The sequence below is a fragment of the Lissotriton helveticus genome, chromosome 4_1 (genome assembly GCF_964261635.1).
Source record: "Lissotriton helveticus chromosome 4_1, aLisHel1.1, whole genome shotgun sequence".
Lineage (NCBI taxonomy): Eukaryota > Metazoa > Chordata > Amphibia > Caudata > Salamandridae > Lissotriton > Lissotriton helveticus.
The window spans coordinates 1,708,078,576-1,708,094,716 of record NC_136063.1 but is presented as its reverse complement, the minus strand read 5'-3'; the positions used below and the strand labels follow the sequence as shown (position 1 = coordinate 1,708,094,716).

At 44.6% G+C, this 16,141-nt stretch overlaps 1 protein-coding gene across 1 annotated transcript in view; it reads left to right on the top strand.

The window, feature by feature from the left end:
• The window catches only part of GABRA3 (gamma-aminobutyric acid type A receptor subunit alpha3), a 1,474,619-nt gene that overhangs the window by 169,914 nt on the left and 1,288,564 nt on the right, over nt 1-16,141 (top strand). Inside the window, exon 3 of the mRNA XM_078685895.1 lies at nt 5,124-5,186. Within this exon, the coding sequence (XP_078542021.1) occupies nt 5,124-5,186 (63 nt within the window). The remainder of the gene's footprint in view (nt 1-5,123; nt 5,187-16,141) is intronic.

Genomic DNA, 16,141 nt, shown 5'->3' with positions numbered 1-16,141 from the left:
TTAAGTGAGTCTGCAACCAGGGCAAGAAAGGCAGGGTCTTGTGCACTTCCAAGCATCTCTTTTGAAGTCTCCCTACTTCAAACACCCAAATGGTTATAAGTACTGGACCTCTGACACCACCAAATCAGAACACTGCTGGAACTGAGAACATTCTGCAGGGAAGACGGTTGCTGAACTGCTTTGCTCAGTTGGCCTGCTGCTTCTCGCCTGGGAGTGAGAAGACTGGACCTGCATCTCTACATCCCAGAACCGAATTATTTCCAAGGACTTGTTGGCTTGCCTCTTGCTGAAGTCTTAGGGATATCAAAGACTTCACTTCCATCTTTACACTGCAGCTTGACTTTGCTTGCTGTACCTACTGCTCTCCCAAGTGGTGCCAACCCAGTCTAGAGCCTTTTGAAGTGAGTATAAATGCGCTACATCTGCCAGAGCCTAGCATAGATGCCATTGCACCAATCTGAACCGATGCAGCCCCTGCTGCAATATCAGGATCAACATATCACAGCTGTTGCAGGGCCCGGACTGGTGCATCGCCCTCAGAACCAGAGGATCACCTCCACTGCATGGAGAAGATCAACGCATCACCCTCGAGTGTGGATTAAATAGGCTCATCACATTCAAAGCTGCCGCACTCTGAACCCACACTTCGCTCAATGGAACCAAAGCATCGCTGCAGTTGTGTGGAGGAATCCGGAGCAGCACACCAAATGCATGGGGATCCTCAACGCATATCGTGCTGCGAAAAGGATTAAGGTACTTTTGCTCAGCGCGTCCATCATGGGTCCTGTAGCTGGCCTGCGCTCTATCAAGGGTGGCCTGAACTCTTGACTTTGTCTCGGTCCAAAGCAACCAATTAACTCTTTGATCGCTATTTGCTTCTAAGTGCTATTTTTGCATTTAGTCAATAAGAATTCATATCTCGACTTCTACTGATTGGATTGTTGTTTTGGTCTTGTTTTATTTATAAAATTATTCTATATTTTCCTAAACTGAAGTGGAGCCTTTTTGTGCTGTTTTGACTGTGTTTCTGTGTGTTTTTTGTTTACATATTACCTCTTAAGTTAAGCCTGACTGCTCTGTGCCAAGCAACCAGAGGGTGAGCACAGGTTAATTTGAAGTGTGTTTCTGACTTACACTGAATAGGACTGTGGTCCCTGCTTGTACAGGGTGCATACCTCTGCCAACCAGAAACTCAATTTCGAACAATGCCCTATCTAGTTGCCGCAAACTTTCAAGGTACCAGTAGGATTCCCGTTGCCCTTTGTAATGAGAGCCTAAGTTGACACCTTGCAGTGAGGAAGCCTTTATCTGGCCTTGTTAGAATTGGGGGTCACTAGTTGGCAGAGGTAGGTACCACTGCCCAAATAGGGACCCTAGCTTCTAGTCAGGGTAAGGAGGAAACCCTCTTAGATAAACTCTGCTCACCCCCTGGGTAGCTTGGCACGAGCAGGCAAGGCTTATCGAAGGCAATGTGTAAAGTATTTGTACCAACACTCACAGTAACACAGTGAAAAGTGAAAACACCACAAACTGACTCCACAACAGTTTAGAAAAATAAAGGTATTTTTCATCTAAACTACACAAGATCAAAACAACAAAAATCCTACATACACATTTCAAGAATATGGTTTCAAAGGAGTTCTTAAGGTTGCGTTAAAATAATCCACAGTTGCGTCACTTTTAGCCAACAGTACCTTTAGATGAGACAAAGTTCCAAGTGAAAAGCTGCAGCGGTGAAAAGCAAGCGATGCGTCACTCCTGAGACACTGGGGAGGCGAAGCAACAACCCCGCTCAATGTAGCGGGCGTGTTGCGGTGACTCCGGTCTGTACAGGTAAAGATGTGAATACCGTGCGTGGATTCCAGTGCTCAGGTTTTCGTGTAAGCGGCTCGTAAAAGGGACGATGCGACGATCTTCGGGGCAGCAACGATCTCCAGTGCGGTGACGATGCGTGGCTCAGCGACGATCTTCTACGCTCGTGGCCCCTCGTGCGATGGCTCTTCGACGACTCTCGCAGCGACGTGATGCGGTCCACAAGCAAGCGGTGCAACGATCTCACCCAGTGACAACAGGCTCTGCGACGATGCTCGCAGCGATGGTAATCTTCCCGCACCGGTCTGGTGTGTCCCGCAAACGAAGGATGAGACAGCTCTGGCAGCAGCAACAGGCGCTGCGACAATCTTGGCCTTCGGAGCGGCTGGAATTTCCTCGCACTGACAGGGATGCGCTCCGCAAGCGAGCGATGCGATAAACTTTGCAGTAAGTTCTTTAAAGCTTGGTTTCCAGATTCCCAACACAGGTGCAACTTCCAGAGGCACCACACATGGGCCAAGCACTCCAGGAAGGACAGAACTCTCTCAGCAGAGTTCAGGGAAGCTAGGGGTGAAGTCCTTTTGTTCCTGGGACTTCTTAACAGGGAGCCAGCTCTTCTCAGGCCCTTGGAGATTCTTTCAAGCAAGGGGACAAAGCACAAGCAAAGTCCTTCCCCTCTCCTTGACAGCAAAGCAACAGCAGGACAGTCCAGCAGAGCAACAGCCGGACAGTCTTCCTTCTCAAGTTTCAGATTTCTCCTTGGCAGAGGTTCCTTCTTGAATCCAGGATAATCAAATTTTCTGTAGTCAGGGGTCCTGTACTTATACCCCTAAAAGTCTTTGTTCCCTTTGTGCAGGAGGGCTCTGAGCCCCGTCTGAACCAGTTCCGGGTGTTCCTTGAGCACTTTGTTTTCCTGGCCACTCCTTTTCTTTCAGATAGAGGGGCAGGATCGTCAGCCGCCCAGCAGGAGGTGGAGCCAGCATTGTGGAAGGCAGGCACAGCCCTGTTCAGGCACAGGTGCTACTCCCTCCCACCACTCTAGGTGCAGCTGGAGCTATTCAGCCCAGGAATGGCCCACTCAGCCTCTGGGAGCCACCCAGCCCCTGTCACTCACAATGCAGACACTCAATTCACAAACAGGCCAAGGCACACAGAAAGGTCAGACACGAGAACAGCAACTTTCCAAAAGTGCTGCTCTCAAATACAGGATTTAAAAACAACCTTTCCTAAAAGATGTGTTATTAAATTCTGAGTTCTGGGATACCAGACTTTTATGTCCTATCTTGCTCCTATGGGAAGATATGCGGGTAGCCACTGTAGCCAGCATTCCCCATGATAGCCTATAGGGCAAGATAGCCTTACAATAGTAAAAAACGAAAATGGCTATAATTCACTACCAGAGCATGTCACCTACACTAGTGCATGCTCTACCTTTCACCTACACTGCGCCCTGCCCAAGAGGGTACCTTGGGCCTTCCATAGGGGTGACCAATGTGTACAGAAAGGGAAGGGTTAGGCTGACCAGGAGGACATGGCAGTTCACAGACTGCACGCAGGCACCGCGGTGGCAGGCCTGAGACACCATTTTAGGGCTACTCATGTGGGTGGCACAATCAGTGCTGCAGGCCCACTAGTAGCATTTGTTATCACCCGCCCTGGCACACTCAGTGCACTTTACTAGGGACTTCTTGCTGACACAAATATGCCAATCATGGATAACCAATCACAATAAGAATTTACACAGGGAGCACTTGCACTTTGACACTGATCGGCAGTGGCAAAGTGCCCAAAGCATCTATACCAGCAAAAACGAAATCCAGCACAGCATCAAAAATACAGGAGGTAGAGGCAAAAAAAAAGGGGGAAACCATACCAAAGATGCCAGGTCTAACAGGCCTGATGAAAACAGGTAAGCAGATAGAACAAAACCAATTCAGGCACGGATTCTAAGTGGGGCAGAATACAGCTGGACCGTGTATTAACACCCAGTGGTGTGTCTTTTGCCATGTTTTGCAAATACTTTATATTAGGAGTTTGGCATCTCCGATTGAGGCATAACATGTGGACACAGCATTTATTGCACCAATATCTGCATTTGAGCTGTTTTTGTACCCTATTGCTTGGATTTTTTTTTTTGCCTGGTTTTACCTGGCTAAATCTGTCACGGAAATACTGTTGGGCACCAGTCCTTACCACCAACATCAGAATTTATATTCATGAGCTAACACAGTTTATGCAGAGATTGAGATTTGAGCCCAGATTTCAGAATCAGACCCTTGGCCTACACAGTGTTCTGTTGAAATTGAATTGAGGAATCAGGATGTAAGGTGGGGAGAACACCTCTGGTATATGGCTCCATGGTGTGATTTTCACTATTTGCAAGGCGATGACGTTGAGTCGCTCAGCATGTTCAACTGATGGCCGAGCAAAGTCCAAAGAGTCACAAACATGCTATGCATTGGTGCATTGTGTCTTGTTTAGGCGGGCCAGACATGTCCATTTAGTGGTGCTAACCAAGGCGAGGTGTGGTAGGAAGTGACTTTTCCTGTGCTATTAGCCAACTTGCATACCCCTCAAGATTTGTCGAGTGCCCGTGGAGGAGGTGCAGTTAGTGTGTACCTACAGAGAACGTCACAACGTCACATATGCAATCATGAAGTTAAACAAAAAAAATAGCCCTTAAAAATGAAAGCGTCGTAGAGACTTAAAATGTGCCCAGGATTCACACCGAGCATATTCCTCACTGGGTGCCTTCGAGTTTAGTTTCCATGACAACAGCAGTGACGCTCAAGCGGTCAGATGTCATCATATCCAGGATGCCTCTGTGGTCGCGGACACTAATGAACTGGCCAACTTGAAGTAATCAAACCTGATGACTAATATCTATCAGGTTATGAACACTGTTCCCGAAGAATGTTTGTGACACGGTTCTAGCGGTAGCGCCGTGACCCCTTGTTAGTTATTATGTCTAATGGCGTGTCCGCTTCAGTGTTTAAACATTACTCACTTGAGATCTCATTTTGCTTTAAGCCGCTTTCACTCCCTCCATTTTTTGTATTCAATATTCACTGTGTGGCTTGGCTTTTAATACATCTCCAATAGCTTCTCCTTTGTGATATGTGATGGAACTAAAACGTGTAAAAAAGGATCTCCCATTGCATGCCTCGCTTGGACAGTGCCATTTTGATGCTCTCCGCTGCAAACCCCAGCACAGCAGGCGCTGCATGTCCTCGCTGTATGATTGAGCTAGCATAAGTACACACAACTGCTGCCTGTGCTGTCGCCTGAACCCTCCTCTGTTTTTATTAAAGTGCATGAAGGTGAGAAAGGAGAAGAGAAAAAAGAAAACAGAAAAGGAAAGAGAGCAAGAAATGGTAAGAAGAGGGACTGTGCCATCCTGGGAGGAGCGTCAGTGGGAGCGAGAATGATCTTGAGACGGGGACAATTGTAAATTGACACCCCAGCCCCTCAAAGCACCACATTGAATCACAGCTCATAGCGCAGTTCAAGCCACCAGCGTATGAACAGTTTGCTACAGAGGCTACGCAGTCTTTTCTTGAGTAGCACCACTTTACCATGGAGGCAAATGCTGCTTGAGCAATCTATGCATGGTGCTTCCAGTGTACATTAGCATTGCTTAGTAAACATATTCTGCAAGGGGCAAACGTCATGATTAGAATGTGCATGTGTGGGTCATGAAAGTATGTGGGAAGTGTTTGAAATATAAAAAGGGATCCCAATTGTGTAGTGTTTATGGTGTTTATGTTTTTAACATTTCCTTTTCTATTTATTCATATTTTATCAGTATTTAACAGCATTTCGTTTTTTCATGTTGAGAAAAGAAAAGGCTGCAATTGGTATTTTTCTACATTTTAAAAGAAAAGAAAATATCTAGGCACTCAGTTGAATTAAGATTTGTGTAGGCTTGTTTGATTTCATGCAAACTTCCCACATTTTAACATTTTGTCTCATCCTCACAGAGGACAAGCATGAACACGTTCAGCTCACAACATAAATATTGTGACATTCTGTCTCTGGGTGCATCCAGGTGTTCTAATAGCCTATCAAAAAAAAGTAAATAAGGGTATATTTCTCACTAGTGGCAGGACGTATGTGAAACTATGGGTTTGATTTACAAAAAAAGCTTGCAACTTAGAGGAAGTTTACAGTTTGGAGTGAGTTTGCTACTTTTGTTATTCATAAACCCCAAGTGCAAACGTACTGCACAAGTGTAAGTTACATTTCTGCACTCCTAGAGTAATGCAATTGGTGGTCTATTGTGTGGGTGAGTGATGTCTTTCCTTAAAAATGTCTGTGACCCCCCTAAACCCCTCTCACTCATCCCTAATCCCAACCCCTTAAGTCTGTCCCTTCCCCCACTCCCTCAAGTCCCACCCATATTTACTACTTAAACATATATTTAAGTGTGCGAAGACTCCTCACTTGTGGCGGATAAATTTGCACACATAAGTATAGGTAATGTGAAGTCATAAAACTCCCCACATAGTTTGTGAATTGTAATTAGTAGTACGTTTTGTAGTACTAAAAACCATACCAGGAAATGGAGATTGTGAATCTGGCACAGAATATTTGAGTGTAAAAGGCTTATATGCATGAGAATCCTCAGGGGTCAGTGTGTCAAAGACATATCCAATACCTTAAAACATCAGAGTGGAACATAGTCTTCCTAGGACAGTGGAATACAAAGGTAGCAATTTAATCTGGCAAAGGCCCGATGGTTCTCTTGCAGAGAAGCTTTTCATATTAAAAAACAGTGCTTCACAGCCTTTATTCCAGTTTTCACTTGTTTCTTTTTTAATGAGCTAGATGAAGACTTGGAAAAGACAGAGATAACATGTCACAATATGTTTGCTAGTGTTACATTCATGTTACACCACATATATAACATAAGAAACAGAGGGGCATATTAACAAGAGCTTTATCTCCGCCTTTTTGGCTTTAAAAGCCAAAGAAGCGGAGATAAAAATATCGACCTGTCAACAACAGGGTGCTAACATGCAAAATTGCATGTTAGCACCTTTATTCACTATGCTCCCCTTTGCATCTCTAATGAGATGCAAAGTGGGTGTCGTTCCAGAGCAAAATAATAGGAGAAATGTCTCTAAGCGACATTTCTATTATCAAGCTTCACGCTAACCCTGTTAGAGACAAAAAAAAGCTGCGCAAACCACGGTTAATGCTGCTTTTTTACGTCTGCTAATTTTCAGATTTAGCCATGTAATCCAATGGGAGGTGGATTACATGGCTAAATCCACCGGGCTATCAACAAGGATATCCCTATCCATGTAGTTTTATCGCTGCATTACCAGCGATAACCTACCAAAAAGCCGTTATCGCTGGATTTTGTATCTCCTAGGCATTTAGCGTTGTTAATAACGTGATAACCAGGCGATATTATCCAGCGATAGTGGGTGTTGAAAAAATTTATGCTAAGCGCCCTTAGCGTTAATTTTCCCTGTTCCTTGCTAATATGCCCCACAATTTTGACCTGATCCAAACACACGCATATTTTTGTGGTAAATTAATTATCCAGCTAAGCTGCTTTTCTAGCCCTTGCACAATTTGCATGAAGGTTACACACAGATCATTACAGCATAATTCTGCATTCCTCAGTTGACTGTTTCTGTGGGAAGTGTTCAACTTCACTAACCGATTTCTGAAGCTGTTGCCTTTTCACAGGCATACCTTAAAAGATGGAGAGATATTACTGGCTTGAGAAATGTTGTCACTCTCCTCCCCCCCAGGCACGATTATTCCAAAAGCCTTCACCTCTACAACCCCCCCCACACACACACAGACACTGAAAATGAAATCCTGCTTTTTGGTATTTTCTCTATGTTCATATTTATATAAATACATGTAGGTAAAAAACATCTATATACAGCCATAAAGGTGGGAAATCAGGAGCGTTAAATATATATCAACCCTCCTCTTGACAGACAAGACTGATAAGCAGTCTGTGAGCATCAGTGGGACTCCTCAAACGCATATGAGTTAGAGTTATTCAAAGTTTAAAAATAAAGCTTAATTCTAATGGCAAAGTAAACGTGGGCACGGAATTGGGAAATCTCTTCAAGAAATGTGATGTCCATTAGTGTCAAGCGGCTGTGTTCATAATGCCACAGTCCTGAAAGATGCCAGTTGTGGAAGTAAGTCAAATTCCAAATAAAACTACAAATAACGCCCAAATTATTCTGCCTTTAAATTGCAATCTACCTAATCTGAAATGATTTTCTAATTGACAATAAATGTGAGACAACTTTCTATACATTTATTTTTCTTTCTCCTCTAAAATGTTTTTAGGCAGAATTATTTTTTTTCTTTTTGGCAAAACCGTATCACTTACCCTTAAACCACGTCCGAAGTCATTGCATTAACGGCGAGGGAGTCGATATAAGGTGAAGGTATAGCGACCCCTTCATATCACGCTTCCTAAACTGTGACATGGAATTAGATTGGAATGAATTAGGTCCTTGTTTCCCAGGGAACAATTAAACCCGCCCAAGGGGCCTTGAAATGCATTTGGTCTCTTAGCGATATGTGTGTGATTGATGACATGACAAAGTTCATCAGACCGTACTCGCGCATTATTGCAAAGAAGAAAAGACAAGTGCTAGAAAACATAACAACATGATAAGCAAAGATGTGTTGTATGAGTGTACGCAACGCTCTATGCACGTATGTGCTCATTGAGAATCGAATCCTAATATTGCAAATTCGAATAAGTATAACTGTATTTCTGGGATACTGTTCTTTGTCCATTTAGAATTCATGTGTGAACATTATTAAAGAAACAAAACTGAACACTATTTTTCCACTGCAATTCAAAGCCAGGAATATTAGTCGTAATTTGGAGTTAAACCCATTTCTTGTGTATTTTGGAAAATGTAATGAAATCTGCTCATTTTTTGTTCAAATACATATATAGATGAACGAAAAAGGGACAATGTGTAGACCATTACCAATCCAATGAGGCCAATTCTATTCATTTTGACATACTTCACAGACCACAAAATCATTTAATATGTTGCCAGAGACACCACGTTAATTACATGTATTGATAAACTAAATGTCACTGAGTGAAAAATCCATTTGCACCAGAGCTTTTGTTGGAAATGAATAACTTATTGTATAATTTGTCATGGTGAACAATATTAAGACATCATTTGAAAAAAACTGCATGTCATGACCAATTGTATGCCTGCATTAATCGTGAACTGAAGTTAATGTGCAAAATCACCTTTGGCCAGTTTTGCAAGATATACATTGTAAATGAGGTCCTGTAGTCTGAGGGGGCTGGGGATGATGGGCTGCAGAAGATTGGCATATGATGGGTTAAAGTAGGTGAGACAGGTCTTTAATATATTTTTTGAAGAGAAGAATGTTGATTTGTGGTAGATGTTTGTGTAAAAATGTTCTAGGGTGCTGGGGTGTGATGATGAATGACTGGGTACCTTTGCCAATCAGTGAACTTCTGCTACTTTTATAAGAAAGATGTACTACTTACGACCTTTTATATTACATCACTCATGGAATGTCAAATGACATCAATGATGACATCATCCAAGATAATGCTCCTCAAAATACTCTATAAAACTTTAGATCATTTTAGAAAATAAAGTAGATAGAAAAGGGACCACTAAAATTTACAACACAGACTATGTGTTCATGTGTGCGTGTCCGAAATAGAAGTAGTGTAATACTTGAGAAGTCTGATTCACTGTGGTAAAAGATGTTTTGCGCACTGTTTAACTACGAGTAACCTTTTAAGTGCAAACAGTACATTAATTTAAACAAGATAGAGACTGAGCACACTTACTGTGAGATGCAGACGTACATTAAAAATCTATTGCAGCTTAAATCAAATTCCAGTTGCCACAATATATCAGAAAAACTAAAGCTTATCCTTACCATACGTCATTTACCTGTGGATTTCTGTGCACATTCTGACGGTAAAAAGTTGTCATCAAATGCTAGCAATGATTTATATATAAACTGAAAATGTATAAGCCGCAGATATTTATTTCCAGAAGTTCTGTGAAAATTACTAGACATTACACATTTTTTAAAAGTATATGTTCTATGGGGGACTGACTTGCCAAGGGTTCAACTCACAGTATGACTGTAAGCGCTGTCCTAAAGGTGTACACCATTGTGCTAATTTCAAGAATATGGGTAAACTGTTTTTACACATTACAGATGGTAATGCAAAGGACCTGGCTATGCAGGCTGTTGGACCTGGCCCTTTTGGCAGGTTTCACCCCGAAACTTTTTGCTTTTGCCCAGCCTGTTTCTGTAACCTGGTGTTGGTGATTTTAGGCTTCTGCGCACTTTTTCACTGTGGTACAGTGTTAAGTGCGTGAGCTCTCTGTGGATGTGTGGTGAGTGACCTGCCCTCCCATAGGAATGCATGGGGAATATGTGTGACCATGGTAGTTCCTGATGTGTGGGGAGTGCAGGGTCGAGTTTGGTATGTGTGCGAGCACGTGAGATTGAATGCTGCGTAATGATGTATGCGGCATGAATGTGTCTAGTGGGGAAGTGCCACTTCTAGACATGGATGTGCGTATGTAGTGAGTGTGCTGACACGTGATTGGCTGGAGCCTGGCTTTAGGATGTCTGGATGGGTCTGCCCAGTGGTGAGTGTTGAGATTAGCATGCTGATGTGAGGGGAGGAGTGCACTTGGGTCCTGAATGGAGCTGGGTTTTCCCCACACAATGCTGGCTCCGCCCCCTGTGGTGCGACTGATGACCCTGTCCTACCTAGTGAATGGGAGGGGTGGCTGGGGAAAACAAAGTACTCCCAAAACCAGCTGCGACTGGTTTCTCCCCCACCCTGCACCTTTACACAAAGGTTTTCAATGTATAAAAGGAGGCTGTGACCTCTTGTCAAATGTTCTTGTTTGCCAACTTGAATCCTGCCAGGGGCGTGCTGCTGCTTGGGCCCAGGGGAAGGCTTGCCTCCCTGGGCCCTGCCCAGCCCCTGGTTTCCTGAAGGACTTTTGTGGCTTTCTGCTGCCCTGGCACCTGGGAGAGCTTTCCTTTGGTCCCCAGCGCTTAATAGCGCTTTGCTCTGCTTCTAGCGCCTGGAAGCACTTTGGTTACTGTCGTAGCGCTGGGGAGCGCTTCATCTGCCTTTGGCGCTTATGAGCGCTTCATTCATGCTAGCGAGTGCCTACCTCGCATTAATATTGATTTTGGAGAGGGAGCCTACCCCTCGTTTGCCCCGGAGATCACCGCCGCAGCCCGGGACAATCGATCATCGCCGCCCGGCCCGCGACCAGGAAGTCAGGCAGGCCGGGGGCGGGCCTCCAGGACAACAGGAACCAGAATTAGGAGGGCAGGAGCCTACCCCACCTCCCACGGAAGAGTCGCGGCTGTTCTGAGCACCGGATCAGGCAGAAGCCTACTCTGCGCCCCGGTGCACTCGCGCTGCCCAAAGGAGAGCCCCGACGGAAAGGGAGAACGGCAGAGAGCAGCTGAGAGTGCAGGCGGGGCTCCGTGGTGGAAGAGGAGTCCCGCGCTGCCCAAAAGAAGAGCCAGCCTTCCCCCGCCGAGAGCCGGTAAGTCAAGACGGCCGGGCGGGGGGAAGGCTACACGAGACCCAGGGGCTGCAGTGGCAGTGCTCGAGCGGCCCCGTTTGGCAGTGGGCCGCTCCTCACAATTTTCTGTTTTCCGAGTCCTCGAAGGACTCCAACAACGCCCGCATTTTTGTGATTGGAGCCCCGAGGCTCCTGGGGGCAATTTGAGATTTACGAGCCCCGAGAGGCTCCCGCCCATAGTTGTTGCAGAGCCCCGAGGCTCTGAGGTGCCTTTCCGTTTTCGAGCCCACAAGGCTCCACGCCCGCAGTTGGTTTTGCGAGCCCAGAGAAGGCTCGAGGGGGCACCTTGATTTCTGCTTTAGAGCCCGAGAGGCTCAGGGTGCCATTTTGCTTTACGAGCCCAGAGAGGCTCGAGTGCCAGTCTTTGTGCTAGAGCCCTGAGAGAGGCTCATCGCCCACATTTGTTTTAGAGCCCCGAAGAGGCTCTTGAGTGCCATCCTGTGTTCTTGAGCCCACGAGGCTCCAACATTGGCATCAGCATTGTTTACAACTGCCCAGCACTTTGTGGGCAGTTGCCACGTTTAGGCTGATGTTCTTTGCTGCCTGCGCAGCCTGCCTGACAATTGGGACACAGGGCGTCCTAGCCCCAACAAGGCCAGAGGGCCTAGGGACTGCCACAGGTTGTGGCTCATGTGAGTTTTGCGCAATTGCTTGTGCTTACACCTCTGAATGTGTTTTGATGCATCATGTGTTTTCTTTCCCTACACCGCTGAATGTTAATGCATCATGTGTAATGTTCCTATGCTTATACCCCTAAATGTTGGTGATACTTAGGTGGTTGTTTCTCTCCTAGTACAGGTGTTGCTAGTGAGGTTTTGGTTCCCTGCGCAATATTTTCCTAAGGTGGTTAGGGTTGCGTAGGAGGTACTTACCCTTTACCAGTAATTACTGGTTGTGTGCTAACTTGTTCTAAAGGTATTCTATGTGCTAATTACTATTCCTAAAAAGTGATGATTCTTGACAGTGGTCCAGGTGGCCCTGTCTTGTACATATCCCCTGTTAATTCTGCCCGTGCCTATTGGCACATTGTAAAATGTGTGTTCTTATCTAATGTGTTTTGGTATAATACAAAGGCTATTTTTATATAACCTTGTGTGGTGTTTCCTTTGTGGTGGGCCTTGGGTGTTGTTGCAGGGTGCGCGCGCAAACACTTAACCTACATAGCCTCCAAGTTTAGCCTGGCTGCTCGCGTCACGTTACCTAGAGGGTGAGCAGGGGTTATCTTGGTGTGTGACTCCCTTGCCCTGACGTGGAAGTGGTGGTCTCTGACTGACTCTGGCGCAAGCCTTGGCCAGCCAGAGATCCCGTTTCCAACACAGGCCTTATTGGTGACTAATACATAGATGTAAAGCAGTGACTTATAATTCTATGTCAGGTGACAAGTGCACCTTATTAAGGTAAATAATCAACAAAAACTCTTTTTAAAGGTGTTCAATGTTCACTAAATTGCAGATTGCATTAATGTCTACAGACACATTACTGGGGCAGTTCAAAAAGGTAGCTTACACTTGTGAGTAAATTACACATGTAAGTTTACTCTTACATAAATTGCGGATCACAATAATATCTACAGACATTATGTTTCTTAGGTACCTGAATATTGGTTAAAAGCCTCCATATCTACTAAATGTGGGTGATTTCACAGAAGTGCTTCTTGGCCTGCATGTTGTGAAAGGTGACACCCTTTAACACTACAGAGGTTTTTGAAAATTGTGTCTGGATGTTCCCCACCAAATACCTTTCAGTAAGAAAAGCAGATAGCAAACTATCAAATTCATTGGATGATGTCATCAGAGATGTCATTCACAATGTAATGTGAGACAACATCATTGATGTCATCAATGATTTCCTTTAGCTTGTCAAGAGTGATGTCTTATGTGAGGTCATAAGTAGTGCATGGTAGGGCAGAAGTTATAGTTAGTTCACTGAACTGTAACTGACAAATTACAGTGATTTTTTTATTTCAAAATGTTAGTTTTTAGCTCATTTCAACACCTAACTGTAAGCCACTCTATCCTTTGATTTTCTTGGTGAATTTCTGAGTTTTGTTAATGAAAGGGATGATTGTATTATCATACCTAACTATAACAATTTATAAACTTTTAATTTTTTCAGTGTATCATTGGGATTTATTGATCATATTCAGCCAGCACCATAAGTGCACACAGCCTTTGGTTATGTGCAGTTGGCCAACCAACAGCAGCCTGCCCTCCATGGTCAGCTTGCTGCTCCTGTCCACTCCATCCTGCCCTCTGCTCTCCATCTGTGTGGCCCTGGAACCTCTATCCCGGCCGCTGTGGCCAGCTTCCTGCCTCTGTCTATGACAGCCTGCCCTGAATAGTCAGCTTGCTGCCCCCAAACCTTCTGTCATCTGTGTGCATGCCCCTGCACTCTCATTCCCGCCCTCTGTGAATCATATTGAAGTTGTGTCCAGCAAATCAGGATTGACTAGTTGCTTTTAAAGTGGCCAGTCAGGGCATATCTGGACACCAACACTCCACATATACCTATTTCTTAACCCCTTCATGTTCACCCAAAGTAACTTCTAAAATGCAAATTTTTCAGACACGGGCAGATTTAAACAAAACAACAAAAAGTAACCTGTTCTTTGGGTGGGCACCCTGGGACATTGCAGGAGGCTGTCTGGAGGGTGGCGGTACCCAAGGCCATCTACGGCTCCATGAAGGGGGGCTGTGCAGCCCCCTTCTTTTCAGGATTTAGCCCCAGTGAGGCGGTGGTCCCCAGGGGTCCACAACGGACATCCTTAATCCTTAATTATTCAGTTTGTGGTTCCCAGGACTAGGGGGGGGGGGATAGTGGGCCCCCGCATTTGAATAGTACAGTGCTCCAAAGTTTCCATAAGAAAAGGTATTTTTTGTTCTGACAATAACTTCATGACATTTAAAAAAAAAAATCCTCTTTTTGGTTCAGCTGCTGTATTGAAAGTTTCGGGGTGATCCATTAAGTGGCAGCCTAGAAAAAAGGGGGGTCCAAAACGCATTTGCCCCATAATATGTCTATTGGAAGTTTTTATTTTTTGTGCATGACTACAGCCCGAACGGCTGAACAGAATTTCACCAACTTTGGCAAAAACCTAGATGGTAGTCCAGAAAGCATGCTTTTTGTGATTTTGTGTCAGTTTATTCAGTAGTCTCAGAGATATTTAGGATAAAAAAAATATAGATATCTGGAGATGCAAGTCCTTGTAGCGGACTTGCGGATTGTACTAAAATGGTATTGGCTGCCAACACTTCAACCAGGAAGTGTTGCCAGCCATCTTGGGACTCGACTTGAAGCTGAGTTAAAAATAAAGAAAAGAAGTCAGGGTAGGAATACCATGAGCCCCCGATATGATGGGGGGCACCACAGGGATGCTGCCGGGGGTTAAAAGTGTTTTTTTGTTATTTAATTTTGCTGCCATTTCACAGATGCACTTGCAGATCTGTATCAAAATAAAAAATAGCCTTCATGTCTTTTTTATGTAGCCCCTGGGTAGGCAAAATCCCGCGGGCATTGTTTACTAATTACCTCCCTGAGGGAAAAAAATAAAATTATTGGGGTGCCAGCATGGCGCCAGCATCCACGTGTACTGCCACTTCCCCAGGGCTATGTGTACAATGAGTGTGGGGGAGGCCTGTATATCCTCCCCTGCAGCCCCGATGACTGCCACCTCCCAGTGGTATTTCTTACAATTTATGAGGAGGCTGCCCTGAGCAACCCCTATGCCCTTGGGACCCGACATCCCCAGAACAAATATATTAAGGCATGGGGCCCCCAAGGACCCCCCACAGCTCTGGCGACAAACACCTTCCTGTGGCTAAATGTAATTGTAACACCGAGGCTCCGGCCTTGCCACAGCTCTGATTACCGTCACCTCCCCGGGGCTAAATAATCAATAAATCAATCAATCATTTGCAAAACCAAATTGTTTTGACTTAATTATGTGTTCAGTTCTACAGCGTGAGATTTTTGGGACAATATTGCATGGAAATTGTGACAGACATTTTCAAGTTTGCAGGACATTGTGGATAAAACAATAACTTGGAATTCACAAGAGAGACATTACCATGTACTCCCATGGGTTAACAATAATATCCTCATTTAGTAGGTTATTCTAAGATGGAATGTACACCTTAACAGAGACACTCGAAAGACACACATTCCAGCACAGCTATCTATTCCTCAAACACACACACATACTGGCTGGATTTGGCATGAGGTCGAGTGATGGTTCAGTACATAAAATGTTATTAACAAGAGATTTCACACAAATGAAATGCTCTGTCAATAATTAAATGCATAAAAAACAAACCAGTGACTCGCAACTCGTGAGCTGTAAAGCCACGAGAAGGCATCAACCGTTTTACAGGCCATTCACGCACCTTTCATACATATACACACCAGACCATTCACACTAGCCGGGAGCAAAAGCAACACATTACAACATTCACAAGAAGGGACAAGGTACACCCTGCTTCAGAAAGAGAAAAAAGACAAATATTACTGCACAGCCATCTAATCCTCAAGCACACACACATACTGGTTAGATTTGGCACGAGGGTGAGTGATGATTCAGTATATACCATTGTATTAGCAAGTTATTTCACAAAAATGAAATGCACTGTTAATAATTGAAAGGATGAAAAACTGAACCATTGACTCACAGCTCGTGAGCTGTAAAGCCACGTCAAGGCACCAACCTCTTT